Source organism: Oncorhynchus mykiss, chromosome 2, assembly GCF_013265735.2.
Source record: "Oncorhynchus mykiss isolate Arlee chromosome 2, USDA_OmykA_1.1, whole genome shotgun sequence".
Classification (NCBI taxonomy): Eukaryota; Metazoa; Chordata; class Actinopteri; order Salmoniformes; family Salmonidae; genus Oncorhynchus; species Oncorhynchus mykiss.
The window spans coordinates 23,115,347-23,138,518 of record NC_048566.1 but is presented as its reverse complement, the minus strand read 5'-3'; the positions used below and the strand labels follow the sequence as shown (position 1 = coordinate 23,138,518).

Below are 23,172 nucleotides of genomic sequence, written 5' to 3'. Positions count from 1 at the left end.
ATAAACCCTGACCACTTTCCTTTCTTTCCTTGTGTGGTCTATAACCCACATGTTATTAAGATTCTGTTTCTCTCAGTTATGTTTTGTGTCATGAGCCTATTTCACAACTTCCTGCAATAAATAGCGGGCTCTGTCTGTGTTGCTCCTATTTGTTATTGTTTGATTCCGGGAAAACGATCTGGATCCCAGTCAGAGGAACTCACTGCCGATACCTGAGGGCGTTTTTTACAGTTTTTTCCTCGTGTAATAGACACCTTAGGGAAATTGGCTGCTCTGTGGTTGCGTGAGAATGAAAAGATTTTTCAAAGCCTATTACCCTGACAGTGCTAAATTCACCTTTTCATAATCATTCCAAGTTCATTAACCCACATTTAATACTGCCCTGTCATTATTACAGCATATTTACATTTACCAAAAAAGCAGATAGACTAGGGATCTTGTTTTTGAATAGAAATTAATTAAAGTAAAAAATATTGACTGAACAATAAATCAAATGAAATGTTATCGGTCACATACACATGATTAGCAATGTTAATGTGAGTGTAGCGAAATGCTTGTGCTTCTAGTTCCGACAGTGCAGTAATAGCTAACAAGCAATCTAACAATTCCACAACTACTACCTACTGTCATACACACAAATATAAGTAAAGGGATGGAATAAGAATATATACATATAAATGTATGGATAAGCGATGACCGAGCAGCATAGGCAAGATGCAATAGATGGTATAAAATACAGTATATACATATGAGATGAGTACTGCAAGATATGTAAACATTATTAAAGTGGCATTATTAAAATGACTAGTGATCCATTTATTAAAGTAGCCAATGATTTAAAGTCTATGTAGGCAGCAGCCTCTCTGTGTTAGTGATGGATGTTTAACAGTCTGACGACCTTGAGATAGGTGAGATAGATGTTAACAATACTGTTATTAAGAAGGTTAAAAATAACCACTGAAATGATTGGGGTCTTATGTCCATAGCCACAGTAAGTAGGGGTGCTGCTGCAACCCCTGAAAAATAAAAATAAAATATTTTTCTGAAAAGTAGTGTACTGGGACTTTAGTAGTCCTGTATTAGCGGACCAATATAGCCGTCTGCAGCGCAGGCAACATTTCCAGAAAATTCAAATTAAAGGTACACTAAATTCAAATGGATGGCTTTAGATAAATGTACCCAAAACCCTATTGAATGTAAACTCCATGAGCAACTCTGATGGCCAGCAAGTGGGAGGGTTTTCAGGTGTTTAATTAAATTGATTCAGTGCACACAAGGGAACCACACCTGCAAAGCTCATTATGCATAAAGTAAGTCTGAATACTAACTACTGAGAAGTGCGTAGGGCTGATTGAAGTGGATTTAACAAGTGACATCAATGAGGGATCATAGCCTTCACCTAGCTAGATTCACCTGGTCAGTCTGTCGGGGAAAGAGCAGATGTTCCCTACAGTGTATGTAGACACTGGTGTGGTGCTGTTATAGAATAAAGCCTAATGTTAAAAAGTAGCTCTTGAAAGACAAAGAAAACAATATTTTTAGGGGTGATGTCATTATGTCCAGCTGTTTTCATCAATAAGATAGTTCAATGGAAACTCACCCTAGCAGACAATTGTCGCATCTATTTTCTATGCAAACTTTCTAAATGTCGACCCCAAAAAATAAATCACTGGACAAGTTAATGGAAACATAGTTACTGTTGTGGTTGTACATGTATTGATTTTATTTGTTTGAGTATCATGGTGTGGAGTCTCCTCAGGTGTTACTCATCTCCATTTACAGTACCTCGCTATGATTTCCCCAAGCTGGGGGAGACGATGGAGAAGGAACTTCCATTCCCAACATGAAAATCAACCAGAGGAAGAAAGAGGCTCTCCAAGCCAACATATGGAGATCAGCTCTTGTATCTGGCTGTTGCAGCAATACAGTACCAATTTCAGGTCTCTCCTTTAGTGTAGATATAACCATCTTGGTAAGGGAGATCAGAATGTACTATCAGGCTTTTGGTCTTAATAATGAGTCTCTGCAGAGCCTTGCTGATGAGCATGTGTGCCAGTGGAGGAGCTGAAAGCAGTCCTGAAGTCCCCTCTGAACAAGGAGATGAGACAATACGCATCAAGACTCTGACCAAGGCATCTGGGCCAACATCGATGGTGGATGAGTACTTCTTGAGTACCATTCCAGTCTTGGGCTCCATAAGGTATGTCTTATGGCACCACCACATGCTGAAGATCTGTCTGAAGATGCACAAAATTTACTGAAGAAGACTCTGAAGGATGATGATGGAGAATGTCAGAGACTGTTTTGATTGTGTTTATCAAGATCGAGGGATGTTTTTTCATAAGTGCCATTTATTATATAAGGAAAATGTATATTGCCCAAAAATATACATGAAATTCCTTTTGCATATCCATACCAATTTAATCTCTATAACCTACAGCATGAAATCTATTCTTTTTTAAAAGGATTCTATCACCACCATGACAGTCAGATGATTGCATAATCCTAAAATGTTTTTTTTGCTTCTGGATTTGAAACAAATCCTAGTTAATACTTAATATTACTTGCCTGAAATGTAAAGGAGGTGGTTTACACAGGATTTTATACTCTTTCAGAATGTTCTTACAATATTCTTATGTTATTACATCAGAAGAAGGGAGAAATAACAGAGTATATCGGTTTAATGTTAATGATTACATCATATTTGTATAAATTCTTGTAAAGTTGCAGAAGTGTCTAGTCCTGAATCTCAGCTCCATCTTTACATAATAAACAAATCAAAACATTTCAGGTGAACAGGTAACAAATACTTTAGACAATCACACATTTTGAAATAAAAATGAAGCACCGCTGTATGCTTCAAGTAAATATTACTTTCACCATTTGCATCATGTTAGTCAGAATGTATCTTTCAAAGTCAGTCATTTTCTGTACCATCTGAATCTAACACTTAGCAGGGTTATTTACTGTCACATTGACACCTGAATCTGATCAGCTGTCCCCTTTTCTCCCTCTGTTACAAAGACACCAAAGTTGAACTATCTGTAGCTCCATGAGATGAGATGAGATGGACCTCTCCTCAACATCAAGCACCTCATATCACCACTGACTGAACCTGTAAGCCCAATAGTACTGGCACTGTCCATCTTCAGACCCACCTCACTCTGTCTCTTCTGGTCCTCATGTAGGACAGGGACATCCATTTCCTCCAGTATATTCATAACAACAGGTTGACATTGTTGCTAGGCCTGTAGACGACTGTATTCAGACAGGGCTGAGGACTTCTTCACCCCGTCCCAGATGCGAGCTGCATAGTGAAACCTGTCACAACATAACAGTCAAACATATTTTCGAGTACAGTTTTGCCTAATTTCCAGCTAATCACAAAATGTATACAGTGAGTGACAGACACGCCAACACTTGTGTCCCTCTGTGCTTCCCTTACCAGTTCTTCTCTGTGAGAATGGTGTGTGACAGCTGACAGCGGGACATGGCCAGGATTTGGCTGCGGAGCTTGGAGACCTGAGAGGAGAAGGTGGGGTGTCCTCTGTAGCCCGGGAGGAGAGAGAAGAGGGGGGCGGCCCCGGACCCTAGAACAAAACACCAAGACACAGACATGGGGAATCAGTATCACAAAGGAATGAGAGAGGAGAACATCCACAAATATAGACAGAAGTGTGTGAAAACTAAGACATGGTATTTGCTCTGACCTGCTTTGGTTAGAGCGTCCTCCCCCTCATTCTCCATGAGGGGCAGCAGGAACATGTTGACCTCTGTTTCCAGGTAGTCGCGGTCCAGGCCAGGGAAAATGTTACAGTCCAGCATGGACAACGTGCCTGCATATAGAAACCAGAACATGCTAACTAAACCCATGTCTGCACACTTTATGGGGCTTTTTAATGACATTTGTCACTGCTTTACACTTCTCACCCTTCAAAAACATGCACGTGCAGGAATCCTAATATAGAAACAACACAATAGTATAGTGTTTAAATATGTGAAAGTTGTGATAAGCCTGTTGGTACATCCTCTCCAGTCTAACCTTTGTATTTCAGATGGGAGTGGGCCATCAGCTTGTCCACTGCCATATGCATCTTCTTCAGGTTTCTGGGACAGAACTCATCACGACTAGATTTGTTCTGCAGGAACACTAGACAACAGAACAATACATTATTGAGCGTTCAGTACACTGAGCCGGAACTAGAGTGTGTGTGCGTCTGTTTCTGCGTCTGTCACCTATGTGAGGGTAGTACTCTGATCCCTCTTCGTTGCCAGAAGAACCAGTGCTGTCGTGGCTGGCTGAGGGGGTGGAGGGCTTCAACATCTCTGCTGTCTGGAGGAACCTGGTCAGAGACAATATCATCATCACCACAGAGACACTTCATACAACCTGGTCAGAATATTCACACAGCACAACAACAACATGAATATGATATCAGAACATTCCCAATGGTGTGACAGGACACGAGGTTGTAAAACATTTCCCCAAAAATATTTCCATGGTGATGAGTGGAAAAGGTAATGCCACAGGCAAAATACACTCAGACACGGAACACCACCCTCCAATAATGATCCTACCCGCCCTGATTTGAAAACCCCATGATAAGCATTAGTGAATCAGTGCTAATGGACTCTTTTTTTCCAGACAGGTGGGGTGGTTACCTGTAGAGGTTGATGTCAGTGAACCAGTCTTGAATCACAATGACCACGTGGCACACTGTGAACAGGAAGGCAGTGATCTGAAGAGACTGATTCAAAAAGAGCAGAGGTGAAAGAGTGATTTATAACACCTTAAGAGAACAGTAGAACTTACAAGCCGACTTCAACATACAGTATGGGAACACGTTATGCAAACAGACAGATGTTTTAAGACTCAATCCTAAAACTGGATCAGATTAGACAGGAAGTAGCTCTCCTTTAGAGCCCCCGTTGCCCAGTGCCCCCTGCTGGCCCCTCACTGACCTGCATCTCCACATAGGTGTGAGGGAGGTTGTACTCTGGAGGCAGCTTGCGGTCGTTGTTGATGAGGTGATCCAAAATGGAGGGGCTGAGAATGGGCTGGAAAAACACACAGGGAAGAGGAACACATTGGTATAGAACATAATTTTGGAGCAAGAGGAATGGTACATGAATAAATACCAAATTAGAGATACAGCAAATTGCCTTAACCGCTGATGCTTTAATCTGACCTGTGTGTCCAAGAAGATTACTCTTTCCTGGGTAATGTAGAAGTCAATACCAGTGCTCTGGTTCCCTCCTCTCTCTTTGATCTCCTGAGTCTGAGCCCTGAACACATAGCCCCTACACAAACACACAGATACAACCATCTGTTACCGTTTACTTTCATATTGAATTACATTCGTTTAGACTATAACAATATACAACACAATATTCCCTGTCTTTATAGATGGAAAGAGCTCCATGTAAGGAGGTGCCAATAGAACAATACCTTTGGTCTTCTTCAGGTGCGTTGGCAGACAGGAGAGACATGATGGTGGATTTCCCTGTTCCCTGCAGGCCAATGACTCCCACTACCAACATGTCTGTCTGGTCCCTTAGGTACTGTAACACAGGACAACACAACATGTCTGTCTGGCTCAGTGTTCCTGAGCCAGACAGATGTGTAGCAGTGGGGAAAAAGGTCGCAGTGGAGGGGGTTAAGAGGTGGGTCCGGATCTCCCCGGAAAATGTTTGTGTTGAAGGACTGAGAAGCACATTTCTTGTGATTTTTTTAAAAAGCCCATTCTTCTCCAAAATGAATGAAAATAACATTATGCTGACACCATCTAAATGATCCTTTCCACCTTCAGAAGTGAGCCCAATAATATATTGGTACAATTATTTTAATATATTGGACCATGCATGGTCAATATTATCAGGTATGGTATTAGCGATAAGCATTATCACCTGTAGCCCAACCAAAAAAAGGCATAGCGTCTAGAAATAAATTGGCTGAAGCATGGTGTCACGACCTGCATTTACCCTATTGAGCTAATCATTAGCTAGATCCCAAAACTTCTTTAGGCTAGGGAGTGTTATTTTCACGTCCGGATGAAAAGCGTGCCCAAAGTAAACTACCTATACTCAGGCCCAGAAGCTAGGATATGCATATTATTAGTAGATTTGGATAGAAAACACTCTGAAGTTTCTAACACCGATTTAATGATGTCTGTGAGTATAACAGAACTTATTTGGCAGGCGAAACCCAGAGGACAAACCATCCAGGATTTTTATTTTTATTTTTTTGAGGTCACTCTTTTCAATGGGTTTTCTATGGTGATCTGGATTTCTAAGGAACTGCTTGCAGTTCCTATCGCTTCCACTGGATGTCAACAGTCTTTAGAAATTGGTTGATGTTTTTCCTTTGTGTAATGAAGAAGTAAGGCAGTTCAGAATGAGGGTCAAATGAAGTGAACTGTTTGTTAGTGTACACTTTGTTTTTGTCCGGTATTGAACACAGTTTATCCCGTCTTAAATTGTATTGATTATTTACGTAAGAAAATACCTAAAGTTGTATTAGGAAAGTTGTTTGAAATGTTTGGACAAAGATTACAGGTAACTTATGAGAGATTTTGTAGTCATTTTGCGCATCTTGGAACTGGTGTTTTTCTGGATGAAACGTGCCAAATAAATGGACATTTTGGATATATAACGACGGAATTAATCTAACAAAAGGACCATTTGTGATGTTTATGGGACATATTGGAGAGCCAACAGAAGAAGCTCGTCAAAGGTAAGGCATGAATTATATCTTTATTTCTGAGGTTTGTGTCGCGCCTGGCGGGTTGAAATATGATTGTTGTATGTTTGTATGATGGGGTGCGATCCTCAGATAATCGCATGGTTTCCTTCGCCGTAAAGCCCTTTTGAAATCTGACATGTTGGCTGGATTAACAAGTGTACGCCGATACCGATTATTGGAGGACCAAAAAAAGCTGATATTGATTAGTCAGACGATTTTTATTTATATATATATTTGTAATAATCACAATTACAACAATACTGAAGGAACACTTATTTTAACTTAATATAATGCATCAATAAAATCAATTTAGTCTCAAACAAAATGTTGGAGAAGAAAGTAAAAGTGCAATAAGAAGTTAAGAAGGGTAAGAAGTTTTAGGTTGTAGTTATAGGTCTATTTCTCTCTATACCATTTGTATTTCATATATCTTTGACTATTGGATGTTCTTATAGGCACTATAGTATTGCCAGTCTAATCTCGGGAGTTGATAGGCTTGAAGTAATAAACAGCTCAATGCTTGAAGCACAGCGAAGAGCTGCAGGAAAAAGTAGGAAAGTGCGTTTTGAATGAATGCTTATGAGCCTGCTGCTGCCTACCACCGCTCAGTCAGACTGCTCTATCAAATATCAAATCATAGACAATTAAAATAACACACAGAAATACGAGCCTTAGGTCATTAATATGATCAAATCCAGAAACGATAATTTCGAAAACAAAACGTTTATTCTTTCAGTGAAATACGGAACCGTTCAGTATTTTATCTAATGGGCGGCATCCCTAAGTCTAAATATTGCTGTTACATTGCACAACCTTCAATGTTATGTCATAATTATGTTCAATTCTGGCAAATTAATTACAGTCTTTGTTAGGAAGAAATGGTCTTCACAGAATTCGCAACGAGCCAGGCGGCCCAAACTGCTGCATATACCCTGACTCTGCTTACACAGAACGCAAGATAAGTGACACAATTTCCTTAGTTAAAAGAATATAAATATTCTTATGCATGTTTAAAAATATATACTTGTGTATTGATTTTAAAGAAAGGCATTGATGTTTATGGTTAGGTACACCTTGGTGCAACAACAGTGCTTTTTTGCGAATGGCTTGTTAAATCGTCACCCGTTTGGCGAGGTAGTAAATTAACAGGCACCGCATCGTTTATATGCAACGCAGGACAAGCTAGATAAACTAGTAATATCATCAACCATGTAGTTAACTAGTGATTATGTTAAGATTTATTGTTTTTTTATAAGTTAAGTTTAATGCTAGCTAGCAACTTACCTTGGCTCCTTACTGCACTCGCGTAACAGGTAGTCAGCCTGCCATGCAGTCTCCTCGTGGAGTGCAATGTAATCGGCCATAATCGGTGTCCAAAAATGTTGATTACCGATTGTTATGAAAACTTGAAATCGGCCATTCCGATTAATCGGTCGACCTCTAATGGTGTTGTCTGGTTTTTCTATTCATTTATTTTGCAAAGGAAAAGTTCATGTGGACTGTCCTAGCATCTTCAAAGTGCCACAGCTAAATGACTGCAGCAGAAACACTGATCTGGTCCCTTAGATACTGTAATGCAGGACAATAAATCTGTTACACAACATGGAACATGTTGCCTGTCTACAGATATGTCACACATGTGTATGGCATGACAACAATAATCAGAAGAGCTTTACCTCCATGGCGCTGTCACACCAGTTCATCTGATCGTCCACCAGCTTGATGCTGTGCTTCATCTTCTCAGGGGGGACGAGCTTGGTCTGGCCAATCACAGCTGTAAGTAATGTGCATGTGTTAGAGATTGTATTCACTGCTACAGTAAATAAACACTTATGATGGCTAGGGTAATGCTGATGACCAGTATTGACTCACGGTCGACAGCACCGCTGGAAGCAGCTGCTCCCATGCCTCTGTTTTGGATCTGGTAGACAGGTTGGGTAGGGCGCTGGCCCTCCCTCTCTAGCTTTGAGGCCCCAGAGCCAGAGGCCGGGGAAGCCACCTCAGGAGGGGTCCCTGGTTTCCCCCCGTCCTCCCTGGACTTGATGAGCATGATGGGCTTCTCCAGGGCCTGGCCTCCACTGGTGGGTACACTCTGGGAAGGCTTGGACTGAATCAAAACAAGAGCCAATGCATTATACTTGTTGTATTTACTGCCAAGAACCATGCATCTGAATTCATTAAAACCTTTAGTCAGCTTACAGACAACAACCTTCAGTAAGAGCATCTCTTTTTACCCGTTCTCCAGGGGGTTTGGCCAGGATGATGGGGGTCTTCTGAAGGAGTGGTCCTGGAGGCTCCTCACTGCCATCCTTCAAAGACCAGATGACAACTACAATAAACTAAGGTAGCCCATATAGATAATTTTCCCACATAGGAAAGCCTTGCACTCTTGTCCTTACCCTGCGTTCTCTGGGGACATATTCCCGATCTCGACTGGGACCAGAGAGGTTTTGCCCCGGGGGACCCACATCCCTGTCTCGGCGTCGCCTTCTCCTCCTTCCCTGTCCGTACATGCCAGGTTGACTGTGGCCAGATTCTGACATGTTGCACACTGTGGTCAACTGTCAAAATAACACAGGAACAGATAGCTACAACATCAGTTCAAATGTAATGCATTCTGATCTACTGAAATGCAGTGGCTAGCTACAGTAACATATTTGGGTGGAATGGATCTGAGGAGTGGCTCTTTTCATACTTCAGGGTTCTTAAAAGCGGAAGTAGCTGCAGGTGGGTAGGCGCACTTCCGGCAACAGAAATGCCAATGGCGGAATTGCGAAACATACGTTTTTGTAGTGTCCCGCAGTGCTCAAATTCCAAACATAAACAGACATATTTCCCCGAACAATGATGAACTGAAGTAGTAGTGTGGGCAGGAAATTAAGATACGTCGAGGAAGAACATACGGTATATTTGCAGCTTACATTTCAACCCTAGCGAATATCTTCCTACGTCAGACCGCAAGGGTCTGAAGCCGGGGGCTGTTCCTAGACATTTTCAATGGAAGGACTATCATCCCGCAACTACCTGAATATAAAAGGGCAAATGCTCGTCTTGGAGTTGATGTTCGAGAAACCGAGAACCAGGAGCCGGACACTTAACTGCTCTTGTGTTGCTGGCGACCACGACTATGCGAAACCTCCTCCTCTTGTTAACGTTAAGTGGTGAATGTCTATTATTAGCTAAATCAACTCGCTGTCCAGGTAAAGTGGACGGGAACATTTTAAATATAAGATATATATACACTACATGAACAAACCATAGAAATTACGATAGTTTTAGCCGGGGAAATTGCAATGATTGAATGAACGCCACTAGTCTTTCCAGGCCAACGACGCATATATTTAAAACACGTTCACTCGTCTTTCATTTTACAATACATATAGCTATTTCGTTAACACTTACATTGTGCGATTAATTTGGTTTTCAAGAAGGATTAGCTAAATGCTTTCCAGATAGAATCCACAAAACGGAAACAAAATCAGATGGTAACGCTGAAGTACAGCTCTCAAATTCTTTCGTTGGGAAACGAAGCCAGCTGCATAGGTTCCGGGCAGTTCAACGTGGTTTTGCTGCACGACAGGGGTCTTATTCATTACACCAATACGATAGTTTTTATTTGATATATTCAAGTAGGTAGGTGCTAGGTCCCGTCCCGTTTCGTTTGCTCTGTTTTCTTCCCTTTGGTTTTCAAACGGTAAACGCTTTCCGTTGCAAGACGTAATGAATACACCCCATAATTCCATGTTTTGTACACCGATTGGAGTTCCAACATTTTGTAAATGCAGTGTAAAATGTAGCACCGTTCATGTAGTTCAGGCATACTTTTAGCTAATCATGTTATATATATATATATATATATATAACAGACCTGGCATGCAGGAGAAACATGGTGTCACAACAATTTCAGATGGATTTTGAAATGTCCTCTAAATGAACCTAGAATAAATCATGTGAATTGGCTTCAGTGCACAGATTTCAAACCATACATGCATGTGTAATGAGCCTGTGCCATAAAAACCTTGTTATTTTGTTGTAGAGGGTTAATATACAATATTTAGTCTTATTTACATATACAATATTTAGTCTTATTTAAATATAAATATTTAGTCTTACACCCTGGTAAAAATATCAAAACTGTATTCCTCCGACTCGTCAGGAAAGCATGTAGTTTATTAGGCTACAGATTACATTAATTATGATGAACTTCAGAGTGGTGAAGTGCATGGTAGTGCATCTGTAGAGTTGAAAATTAGATGGAAACCCATTTAACTTGTATTTTTTTATTCAGAAAATGGGAATTTAACAGCAAATTGTATTTTTACGCACAGTATTTTATCTGCAACAAATACATTTGGTGGGAAAATGCGCACATTGTTTTTATGCGGATTTTGGAATATTCACATGATAATCTGTCACCAATTGGATGGAAACCTAGCTAGTGATGCAAAACTGAAGAAATAATAATCAAATAGAACCACGTGCATTTTTGTAGGCCTATATGGTATGATATCATGATCTAGTGCAGGAAGGTTTTATGACTATGTAATTGTCATTAGATTGTGCCATTAGGTTGTAGAGAAGATAAGTGTCCTACACATAACCTAAAAATAGTAATTTAGCTACTTAACAACAATATCGTCCTATTGTTACTAATTTAAATTCCTCACTTAGCTAATACAATAGTCCTAATAATATAATAAGTTGAAATGGCATCACATTCAAATCCTCAATTATTGTATGCCCTTATGGACAGGGGTTACATTATGGTAAACAAAGGTACAGTGTGTAGTTTCTACAGCAGTCTTTCAACTTGCAATAGAAGTATGTGTAGCCTAATTATGAATGTGTTTGTTTATTTGTTAGTTTTTTTGTAAATGTGTGGAATTCGTTTAAATAAAATATGAATTCTGGGAGTTGTAGTATAGCGTTTAGAAAGATGGCCACTGGTGCATACTGGGAGCTGTAGGCTTCACACTGACTCCACCCATTCCTGTTAAAACAGGAAATAGAGAATAAATGATGGAAGCCAAAGAAGGGATCATTAACGTTTTAAAAATGACTTAATAAAAGGTAATGTTTTTTGAAATGTTGCTACAGTTATGTACAATTCGTAGTAGGTGTTAGCTAGGCAATTTAAGTAATTTAAATGAATGAATCATTGTCAATTTCGCACGTGCACCAAACCAACGACATTATCGAATGGGGGAACGCGTTCTCTATTGATAACAACAACGTTGAGCGCGTCATTGCTTTGGAGAAAAATTGTTACGTCATCCTCACATTTGAGAATTAGCTTGTACGTTAGTGAGCGATGTAGCTACACACCTGTGTAGTTTAGAGTACATCATTGGAATAACAACTTGTTGTATCATATCTTGTTATGGGTGTATTCTTGACGCTATTCTGTTGCAAAACGTTTCGTAAACGGAAGCAAACGAAACGGGTGGGACTTACCTGCATTTGTCCAATTTGCAATTGTTTGGACTAGTGATGACACCCTAGGTTGTCTGAATAAAAACATTTGATGATAACTTGTGAAATAGCAATCTGCGTTTCCCAGCTAACGGTAACGTTAGTACTAGCAGATCGGAATAGGCGACAGTTCCAAGTAGCTAGTAACGTTAGTGTTTAGCTGTACAATATAATGGAAGTTAGCAACCCGCTTGGTCAATATTAGCAACGTTTTGCAGAAACTGAAATTAGTACTAATATTTTGCCCTTGAGAGTTGAACTATCACAGTAATACCGAAGATACTGGTAACTAACCCTTCTTCTATCTGTGATACAGTAGTAGCAAGTTATTCTGACTTAATTCATGTCACTATATCATCTGTGTGTCTGTGTGTGGATTTCTGTTTGCTTACTTTGTGTCACTCAAAATGTAGGGAGCCAGTATATGGTTGCTATGGAGATGGCTGCTGAAGACATAGTGATTCAGGAGACCCTGGGGGCAGAGGTGGAGCTACTGGAGGATATGAACAAAGCCCACAAGCAGAGTCCACCGGTGAGTTGTTTAAACAGAGCTGATACAGGCCAGAGACATTAGTTATCAATGATATCCTATCAGTGTTCACAGTGGTATGTCATCCATCCCAAATGATGTACAGCGGGAGAGTACATATCATTTTGATAGGTGTCAATTTAGATACTGATTAGTTGGATGAATTTTTCATTATTTACATTTTTAAACCAAATTCCCTTTTGGTCAATTCAGTCTGGCATGGAAATGGAATTGGCTCTGTATCCCTCTTGAATGGATCCCTATCTATACTTCTCTCTTTCCTCTCTCAATGCCTTCTCCATCAGCTGCCTTGTTATTTTTTCTTTTTCTTTTCTCCTCTGCAGGACAGGGAACACTCTGAAAATCCCAACTTTATTTCTACTCCTGTACACTTGGTACTTTTGATATGTTTTTCTTTATGTGGACTATTAAAGGAGACGTTCACTCTTTTGAAATAAATCTGTATTTTGGATGTAAATGACATGTTATTGAAGTTCCCAGACATTTCTTTTTGCGATTTCACTTGTTTTTGGGAAGTGTACCCCAACAGCGATATACTTCCTCATACTCGTTTAGCAGTTACAAGGGCATTATAAAACGTGAACAAAGGCTCCAAAAACACTCAAGTACATATTTTTAGAAACAGCAACTCTCTCAGTATAGTGATGCAGGTCTTTAGATATTCTACACATGAAATTGTGTGATCCAAACTTTATCCGCACCGTTATATTCCATTTTGTGTGACTCAAGTGATACTTCTCTGTGTAACCCATGATACTTTTCCATGTGTGTATGTGCAGGCTACATGGAGAAGTGGCACAGATGGATAGGGGAAACTGCTCGAGTCGCACGAAACGTTGGTAGCCATGAAGTGCTTTTAAAGGCTGGTCATGGCTCACATCAATATTATCCTCCCGGATACCCTAGACCCACTCCAATTCGCATAGCGCCCCAACAGATCCACAGATGACACAATCTCAATCGCACTCCACACTGCCCTTTCTCACCTGGGCAAAAGGAACACCTATGTGAGAATGCTGTTCATTGACTACAGCTCGGCGTTCAACACCATAGTGCCCACGAAGCTCATCACTAAGCTAAGGACCCTGGGACTAAACACCTTCCTCTGCAACTGGATCCTGGACTTCCTGACGGGCCGCCCCCAGGTGGTAAGGGTAGGCAACAACACATCTTCCACGCTGATCCTCAACACAGGGGCCCCTCCGGGGTGTGTACTTAGTCCCCTCCTGTACTCCCTGTTCACCCACGACTGCGTGGCCAAACACAACTCCAACTCCATCATTACGTTTGCAGACGACAAAACAGTGGTAAGCCTAATCACCGACAACGATGAGACGGCCAATAGGGAGGAGGTCAGAGAACTGGCAGTGTGGTGCCAGGACAACAACCTCTCCCTCAGTGTGAGCAAGACAAAGGAGCTGATCATGGACAACATACAGGAAAAGCCGGGCCGAACATGCCCCCATTAACATCAACGAGGCTGTAGTGGAGCGGGTCAAGAGTTTCAAGTTCCTTAGTGGTGTCCACTTCACCAACAAACTATAATGGTCCAAACATACCAAGACAATCATGAAGAGGGCACAACAACACATTTTCCCCTTCAGGAGACTGAAAAGATTTGGCATGGGTCCCCAGATCTTCAAAAGGTTCAACAGCTGCACCATCGAGAGTATCTTGACTTAGGTGCATCACCGCCTGGTATGGCAACTGCTCGACAAAGGCGCTACAGAGGGTAGTGCGTATGCCCCAGTACACCACTGGGGCCAAGCTTCCTGCCATCCAGGACCTATATAATCGGTGGTGTCAGAGGAAAGCCCATAAAATTGTCAGACTCCAGTCACCCAAGTTATAGACTGTTTTCACTGCTACCGCACGGCAAGCGGTGCCGGAGCTCCAAGTCTAGAACCAAAAGGCTCCTCAACAGCTTCTACCCCCAAGCCATAAGACTGCTGAACAATTAATCAAATGGCCACCAGACTATTTACATTGTTGTGTTCAGCGATTGTGACAGATAAAGTTTGATTTGATAAAGGTGTGATTAAAGTTCGGAATGACAGAATATCATGTGTATTGCTGGTGGGGTAAGTTTCTCAAAAACAAGTGAAATCTCAGTGTCTGCATACTTCAATAAAATGCCATTTACATCCAAAATACAGAACTTATCCTTTTAATAAATTGATTAAGAAAAACTACTCTGGCTGTTAGGCTTTGAATATGCTGTTTCCAATGCTCTATTTATTGACATTCACTAGTCCCTGCGTCATATGTAAGCAATTGGCAAACAATAATATATTTGTGGTCAGTCAATAGTCATCACTTTGTAAACTATTGATTGATTAATTTACTCACTTTGTCTCTAATAAGTCATTTTGCTGTGAATTGCAGGAGATCCCCAGGTTTTCTGTGCCACGCCCGTTCTCCATGCCAGAGGACTCGAGTGACGATGACTGTGACCTGTCAGGGGACAGCATCTCTGCTTACGGCATGCATTCCATGGAGCTGGGGGGAAAGTGCTGGGAATGTGGCGTGCAATTCAAGCCTGGCCAGGAGTTGATCGAACACTTTGAGAGCCACAGGTCCAAGGTCTCAACGTCCTGCAACATCTGTCAGGTGACTTTCAGTCGCACAGTATCACTGGCTATGCACCTAGTCAACGCACACCCAAACTCAGTCCTCCATTGCAGTAACTGCCAGCTGTTTTTCAGCAACTTGTGGGATCTCAACAAGCACATTGGAATACACTTGTTCACCGAGTTGTTAAATACACCCCTTGAGGACATCTCAAATAAGGACTTGAATAGCAGTGAAGAGACTTTAAATGGACAGTATACTCTACCTTCAGCCTTGGCCGTCAAACATGAGGACAACTCAAATGATGTCTTGAATGGCAGTGAGGAAACTTTAAAGGGACATTATACTGTACCTTCAGTGGTGGCTCTTGACCATGAGGACACCTCAAATGATGGCTTCAATGGCAGTGAGGAGACTTTAAATGCACAGTGTACTCTACCTTCAGCAGTGACCCTAGACCATACGTATAGCATGGAAAGCGATGGGAGAATGACAAAGACCAGACATAGGCTGGAGGAGGAGGAAGATGTCAAACCAGACCCTTCCACTCTGACCCTAGGCCCCTCCATTCTGACTCCCTCACTGAGGATCCGTGTCAAACTGGAGAGAGGGGTTGAGGTTGATGGCGCCCCCCTCCAGTCGGATGAGGGTATCAGCGATGGAGAGGGGAGTGAACATAGCGAAGACACTGAGAGTGCAGGAGGAACAGACAACGACAGGTTAACAGAGAGCAGCGGAGAAACTGATATCGATGAGGAGGACATCAGGCTGAGTGAAGAAGAGCAGGAGGAAGTTAAAAGCAAACGGGAGGATAGGAAGAATGACATCCAGAGCGAAAAAGAGGACGAGGATGCTGAGATGCTTATTGACCAAGAGGGTGAGCCCTCCTCGTCTGAGCGGGAGTCAGAATTTGACCCAGAAGAGTTATCAGATTCTGACTCGGGGTCCAGCAGCACTGGGGAATCCAGTGGGTCTTCTTACACTCCTGTGCGCACACGGAAAGCCAAGACCCGGCCATCCCGGACTAAGCAGCCCCAGACCAAGTTGTCCCAGGTCAAGCCTTATTATTGCATCTATTGCACCAAAGGACCGTATCATAATATGGACTTTCATGTGAAGACCTGCAATATGAAGGACTTTCAATGCTCTTTATGCCAAGCCGTCTTCCCTACCGAGATGGCCATGTTGGACCATGAGGTTCGGACTCACTCTGAAGCCATATCGGGCCAAATGTACACCTGTGAGTTCTGCCGTCAGGTCTTCCCCGATCTGGCCATCTACAAAAACCACAACTGTCCTAAAAAAAACACATCCCCCCCATATGTCCCTGATCCCACTACGTGTATCCATTGTGGAACAGGGCCATTCACTAATATGGATGTCCATTTGAGAGGCTGCAGTTGGAAAGGTCTTACATGCACTGAGTGCAGGGTACTCTTCCATAATAGGAAGGCCCTGCAGAACCATAACGTTTCAGTTCACGGACAGCTTTCCACTATGTGTGCTGTTTGCGGCAGAGGGCCATTCACTGATATGGACTTCCATTTGAGGAGCTGCTCTAGGGATTGGTCCTTCCAATGCTCTGAGTGCAAAGTCCAATTTCCTTCAGAGAAATCCCTGGTGGACCATAATCTTCAATATCACAGTGCCACATCAAAGACCTCTGACCAAGGTGTCTGTGTTTATTGCGGCAGTGGACCATTCACTAGTCTGGACATCCACATGAGGACCTGCTCTAAACAGAAGGGCTTAAAATGCTCTGTGTGCAAAGTTTTTTTTCCTACTGAATCAGTCCTGGCTGATCATATGGTTTGCTATCATAGCACCCCATATCATGTCCATAGCACCCCATACCAAGTCCAGAGCATCCCATACCAAGTCCAGAGCACAGACTCAGAGACCCCTGAAGGTACCTGTCTCTATTGTGGCAGAGGTCCATTCACTAGTCTGGATATCCACTTGAGGACCTGCTCTGGGAAGAAGGGCTTCAAATGCTTTGTTTGCAACGTTTTCTTTCCTACAGAGACAGCCCTGGCCGACCATAAGGTTCTCTTTCACAGTATCCCATCAGAGACCCCTGACAAAGGTACCTGTGACCATTGTGGCAAGGGGCCATTCACTAATCTGGACAACCACATGAAGACCTGCTCTAAGAGGAAGTGCATCCAATGTTCTGTGTGCAAGTTTTTCTTTCCTAGTGATGTTCTGGCCAACCATATGATTTCCTATCACAGTACCAAATCCCGAGTTCAGAGCCCAGTCACAGAGACGCCTGACAAAGGTGCCTGTGTCCATTGCGGCAGAGGGCCCTTCACTAGTCTGGAACATCACATGAAGTACTGCAATAAGCAGAAGGGCATCCAATGCGTTATGTGTAAAGCTTACTTTCTTACTGAGGGCAGTCTGGTGGACCATATTGTTTTGGCCCACGCTGACAAGCTGGTCACCCAAGCTGGTGGGTCCTCCGCTACGACTTTCACCTTCGTACCCATGGCTATCTCTACAACCTCAGGCCGGCAGAGCCCCAGTAGCTCCACCCTGATGTGTTGCAGTAGTGGAAATAAGGAGCTGAAACGACTGCCCCCAGTCCCTGTGGCTGATCAGGGCCTCAATGCAGTTGGACCGCTAACAGCTGCTGGACAGTCTACTGTGTCTCTGCCTAGAGTGATGCTGTCTACCACCTCCTCTTCCCAGCCAGCTGTTCCTGTGGTGGCCACCTTGCTCTTTGACAACACTGGTGGTGGTGGTCCAGTGAAAATGGCCAGGCTGGTCCCAGTGGCCCCACAGACCAACCCTCCCAAACCTCAGGTCACGGCACCCACGCAGACTAACACAGCAAAGCCCCTTGGGCAGTTCTCTAACCTTCTGCAACAGACTGTCCATCAGGCAAAATCTGTCCAACAGCAGACACCCAGGCCCATTGCCCTAGCCATGGACCCTATCAGATCCCCCACCACCCCATCCCCTAGACCTGTCTCAGCCTCTGCCCCGGGGAAAATCACCATGATCCACCTCTCACCTGTCCATACCCCCCCTCTAGCGCAGTCTTCCCCCCTTACCCATGCCTTTGCCCCAGCCCCTCTAAGCATCATGTGGATGTTTGTGAATAGAAGTAAGGAGCTGGCCCTGGAGAAACGCATGAAGATGAGCTGGCGCTCCAAGTGCACCTACACCTGCCGCCAGTGCGGCGCCGTCTCGCAGCAGCCCTCGCTCAGTGTGAAGCACCGCTACCTCCATCGGGGCTCCCGGCGGTACCGCTGCACCTGTGGTAGGTCGTTCCTGCGGCGGCTGCACCTCCTGCGCCACTACCTCCAGCACGCCCAGGCCACCCGCTACATATGCACTGCCTGCGGGGAGACCTTTGACGGGGCAAAGTGCCTCGCACAGCACATGGTTGGAGCTTCCAACACGACTCGATGTCCAGGTGACAGCATAACTTTGAAGTTGAGGAAAGAGTGCCGGATGCCCTTCTCCTGTCACTGTGGGCAGGTGTTTTGTAGGCCCGCTGCTTTTCTCTGGCACAAACTGAAAAACACCCAAAGGACTTAACACTGAAATGGGCCCACAGCAGGGCCCTATTCAAAGCAGTGGTTTTTCCATGGCTCACACAGACAGGCAAGCCTATCATTTACTATGCTTAGGGATAGAAGAGGACAATGCAGTTTGTGGACTTGTTTGACTTTTTTCACTGTGAATGAAAGATGATTCCTTATAAAATAATCTATGTATGTATTGGTTTAAAATGTGTTTTCACTTCCACTAAAACATTGTTTTTACCAAAAATACAATCATATTAAAATGATATATTTGACTTGAGTTGTCTTTGTAAGAGGTCATAGGTTATTTGTACATTAGAAGACTAAAGCATTATCATTAATTCGGTTCCATGAGATGGCAATATTATTATAAGTAGGTTATGATTTAGCTGGTGGAACCATACTCATTCAAAAACTTCCAATCACCAATGGCTTTTAATTGTCAGGAAGACCAGAAAATGTATTTACAATGCATGGTTTTATCATGGGCAAAAGAAAACCTATAAACGTTTCACTTCACATTGTTTTTGCAGAATCTAAAAAAACAAAATATATATTTTTAAGAATTACATATCTTCACTCCAGTTAATGAAAATGCAGAAGTCCAGTTTAAATACAACCATGGGAATAGTTGTCCCCACAAGGTGCTTGATTTAGTAATGCCCCAGATTACCAGCCTTACCATTGGGGCTGGAGAACAAGTACAATTTGTTGATTCACAAAGTGAATAACATAAATTATGCAAATAAGACAATGCTGTGCCACTGACCCATATTTCCCCATTCACACTTGAGTGCAACATGTATTGACAGCTGTGTTCTAAAAATGCACCCTCATTTAAAGACTGGCCACTTGTAATACTACCTGTGTAGTAAGTATAATTTGGCTGTTACTAGTCCAAAACAATCCATGTCACACAAGTATTGTTTGGTAAAAGATTTCAAAAGTATTCAGATTGTGATGATGTATTACCCATAGGCTGCCACAGAGACCCAAGAATATGATGTCGTTTGACATTCATTCATGTCTATGACTGGTGTGTGATTGTCATGCATGTACATATCCTCTGGGGGGAGCTGTCACATCAGAATTAGAATAACAGTGAGTAATGTCTCCATGTACTTTATGCAGGTTGACGTTTATTGTCGTGAGTCTTGCCCTGGAGGCAGAACTGAGCGGTTTTCCCCTAGATGGGGCAGCTGCAAAGTCGAAATTGCTATATTGTAAAAATTCATGAAAACAAAAATTTGGTTAGGCATGTTTAGCAGTGTGGTTAGGTTTGAAATCAGATTTTATGACTGTGGCTGTCCCAGATAGTGACCACTCTGCAGAGCTGCCTCCAGTACATGAGTCGTCCCAATAAATATCAGCCTGCGTACTTTATTAGGCTATGCCACTTGTCTCTTGATCTTTATGAGAACAGCTTAACTATGTAAACTGACTGCTTCCCCATACAATCATCCTTAAGACAACAATATATGTCAGGCCTTAACCGTCTAGATTAGTTCTTTATGCGAAAGTCTACTTTGGTAACTCCACAGTACCTTAGGGAGTGTTTGAGTGTTGAGTCATGGCAACTGACTAGCAGTTTATCCCTCTGACTGAGGCCGTGTGAAGAGAAATTGTTTTATTTCCTAATCTAACAAAATGGAGAGGATTAGAACAGTTAGAGAACAGAGATGTGTATTTTATAAGAGACCAGCAGCTCTCTCTAGTAATAAGGCAGTTGTCTCATACACTGGTGCCTCTGAGGATGTCACCGCTTTATACTTCCTGTTAGGAAAAATGTGTGGAATAACCATTGTGTTTTACTTGTGGAAAAATGTATAATTGAAAGACGCTTTGAGGAAGGCTGTCAATACTGAGTGGCATTCAAAGAAATGTCCCTCACATTTAAAAACGCTGTTTAAACCTCTTGTTCCATAGGAACCAGTCATTATGTTTAGGAGCCTCCAATGTAACTTGTAATACTAATAGCAGGAGTTAGGGGACATACTTTACAGAGCCATCAGTGGGTGAACCCATAGAGCCCCTCCCTCTGAGATGACACAAACTACAGAACCAGAGGCCGTGTTACTGGAGTTCTTGAGATTGTTAACGCAATACTTTGTACATTAAACACATCTGATAAAAATACACCAGTCATCTATATCAGACCCCGCTGTAGTAAAATGAAGTCCTTTTTCTTTTTTGTCTTTACAAGTACGAGTCTTTGTGTAGGGTCCATTCAGCCGCTGGGTCAGAAGACGATGCCAGCCTTGGTCCTGGCAGTAGTCCAAGTGGTGCCGCAGGTCAAATGTTAAATGCAGCTTTGGGGGGGAAGAGGATTCCCATCCCAGTCTGATGGAAATTACAGAAGGCTGGTAGCATCCATCTTTAGTCTTTGGGAAAGGCCTGCAGCGAGTGTGGTTCACCCAACCACACAGCCACGAGTCACCTGTAGAGAGAGAGAGAATAATTAGAATCTACAGTACAGATTATTCTCAAGCATGTTCATATCAAGTTTTGTTGTGAAAGTTAAAGGTGCTAGACTTTTGTCTTTTTTTTTGCATTGTAATGTCAGAAAATGTCCATAATATTTCTGTCACTAATAGTGAAATGATAGTGTTTCACACTATTACTTACCCACCAGTGTTGTGATTGGCAGGGATATTCGCCTATTAATTTCTACTGCCGGAGCAGCATCTGTTGTCACACTGTGAAAGCTGTTCTGACTTTGTGGATGTGTTATCGAGTTGACACTTCAGTTTATGTGAGAAAACAAGCACTGAATAGTGTAGAGAGTCATTGTACCATCTAAACGCTGTGAAATATATTTTCAATAATAAAAAAAAAAACATTTTTATAGCTGTTTAAAGCTGGTGGACCAAAACCGAAAGTAACAGCTGTAAAAACAATTCTTTTTTTGTTATTGAAAATATATTTCTCAGCGATTTCACAGCAATTTAGTACAATGATTCCTTACACTATTAAGTGCTTGTTTTCTCACATAAACGGAAAATGCAACCAGGAAATGACAGAGCGATTTCCACTAGATAACAGCCAGCCACAAAGTCAGAACAGCTTTGACAACAGATGCCGCTCTGGCTGGAGAAATCAATAGGTGAATATCACAGCCAATCACAACACTGGCGGATAAATAATACTGTGAAACTATCATTCCACAATTAGCGCCAGATACGGTATATTATGGACATTTTCAGAAATTACATTGGGAAAAAATCTATTTAAAAAACCTATGTGTTGCACCTTTTAAGGCCTACTGTAAAAACTGCTTAGGCTGTGAAATGGTCTAATCTCAGGGTTGTGTTTGAATTGTGGTTGTCTTACCTATACCTGATATACAGTAACGGTTGTGGTTGTGTTAGCTGTAGCTGATAGGAGTTCTGTATTTGTATTTATTAAGGATCCCCATTACATCGCAAAAAATAAAACACTACATCATACAACACATTATTACACCACTACTCTACCACTACATTCAGTATCTACAATACAAAATGGATAATACCACAATACAACAACATTACAATGTATGTGTGTCTGTGTGTGCATCTCTTTACAGTCCAGGTTGTTCCATAAGGTGTAGTTTTATCTGTTTTTCAAATCAGATTTTTACTGCTTACATGAGTTACTTGATGTGGAATAGAGTTCCATGTAGTCATGGCTTTATCGGTGTCTGTTCTGGACATGGGGACTGTGAAGAGACCACTAGTGGTATGTCTTGTGGGGTATGCATGGGTGTCTGAGCTGTGTGCTAGTCGTTTGAACAGACTGCTTGGCGCTTTCATCATGTCAATACCTCGCACAAAGACTAGTGCTAGTGATGCAGTCAATGTCTCCTCTACTTTGAGCCAGGAGAGATTGACATGCATGCTATTGATGTTAGCTCTCTGTCTACATTTAAGGACCAGCCATGCTGCTCTGTTCTGGGGAAACTAATTTGCCAAATGTCCCTCTTTGTAGCACTTTACCATATGACTGTGCAGTAGTCCAGCTGCAACAAAACTAGGGCCTGTAGGACTTGTTATGTTGGTAGCGATGTCAAGAAAGCAGAGCAGAGTGTTATTACGGACAGACCTCTCCCCATTTTAGCTATCGTTGCATCAATATGTTTTTACCATAATCCAGTTTATAATCCAGGACAGTTTATAATCCAGGATTACACAAAGCAGTTTAGTCTCCTCAATTTGCTCAATTTCCACATTATTCATTACAATATTAAGTTGAAGTTTAGGGTTTAGTGAATGGTTAGTCCCATATACAATGCTTTAAGTTTTTGAAATATTTACTAGCTTATT

General features: G+C 42.1%; 3 protein-coding genes across 16 annotated transcripts in view; 1 reads left to right on the top strand and 2 right to left on the bottom strand.

The window, feature by feature from the left end:
• Window positions 1-2,663: 2,663 nt before the first annotated feature.
• On the bottom strand, window positions 2,664-10,283 carry LOC110538208 (SMG9 nonsense mediated mRNA decay factor). Of its 3 annotated transcripts, none has more exons than XM_021624878.2 (14): window positions 10,145-10,283; window positions 9,142-9,303; window positions 8,977-9,051; window positions 8,615-8,849; window positions 8,419-8,516; window positions 5,450-5,562; window positions 5,190-5,301; window positions 4,963-5,058; window positions 4,663-4,748; window positions 4,237-4,343; window positions 4,043-4,150; window positions 3,711-3,836; window positions 3,446-3,590; window positions 2,664-3,321 (listed from the first exon to the last, which is right to left on the bottom strand). In XM_021624878.2, the coding sequence occupies exons 2-14, from the start codon at window positions 9,283-9,285 to the stop codon at window positions 3,243-3,245; spliced, it is 1,524 nt and encodes a 507-aa protein (XP_021480553.1). In that variant the 5' UTR covers window positions 9,286-9,303; window positions 10,145-10,283; the 3' UTR covers window positions 2,664-3,242. The 3 variants fall into 3 exon arrangements, with proteins under 3 accessions (XP_021480553.1, XP_036798651.1, XP_021480562.1); XM_036942756.1 differs by lacking the exon at window positions 10,145-10,283 and adding an exon at window positions 9,664-9,798 and having other exon boundaries at window positions 2,922-3,321; XM_021624887.2 differs by lacking the exon at window positions 10,145-10,283 and adding an exon at window positions 9,438-9,572 and having other exon boundaries at window positions 2,922-3,321.
• LOC110538089 lies at window positions 9,509-19,137 on the top strand. Of its 10 annotated transcripts, none has more exons than XM_036942638.1 (4): window positions 9,509-9,646; window positions 12,628-12,746; window positions 13,088-13,138; window positions 15,150-19,137. In XM_036942638.1, the coding sequence occupies exons 2-4, from the start codon at window positions 12,639-12,641 to the stop codon at window positions 18,882-18,884; spliced, it is 3,894 nt and encodes a 1,297-aa protein (XP_036798533.1). In that variant the 5' UTR covers window positions 9,509-9,646; window positions 12,628-12,638; the 3' UTR covers window positions 18,885-19,137. The 10 variants fall into 10 exon arrangements, 9 of the variants coding, with proteins under 9 accessions (XP_036798533.1, XP_021480383.2, XP_021480350.2 ...); XM_021624708.2 differs by lacking the exon at window positions 9,509-9,646 and adding an exon at window positions 9,768-9,895; XM_021624675.2 differs by lacking the exon at window positions 9,509-9,646 and adding an exon at window positions 9,815-9,942.
• A 150-nt stretch (window positions 19,138-19,287) lies between these two features.
• The window catches only part of kcnn4 (potassium intermediate/small conductance calcium-activated channel, subfamily N, member 4), a 41,886-nt gene continuing 38,001 nt past the window's right edge, over window positions 19,288-23,172 (bottom strand). For all 3 annotated transcript variants that reach the window (XR_005035904.1, XM_036942767.1, XM_036942781.1), the window contains one exon: window positions 19,288-21,308. Coding sequence is in view for 2 of the 3 variants with exons in the window: in XM_036942767.1 (XP_036798662.1) it covers window positions 21,305-21,308 (4 nt within the window). In the remaining variant the exon portion in view is untranslated. The remainder of the gene's footprint in view (window positions 21,309-23,172) is intronic.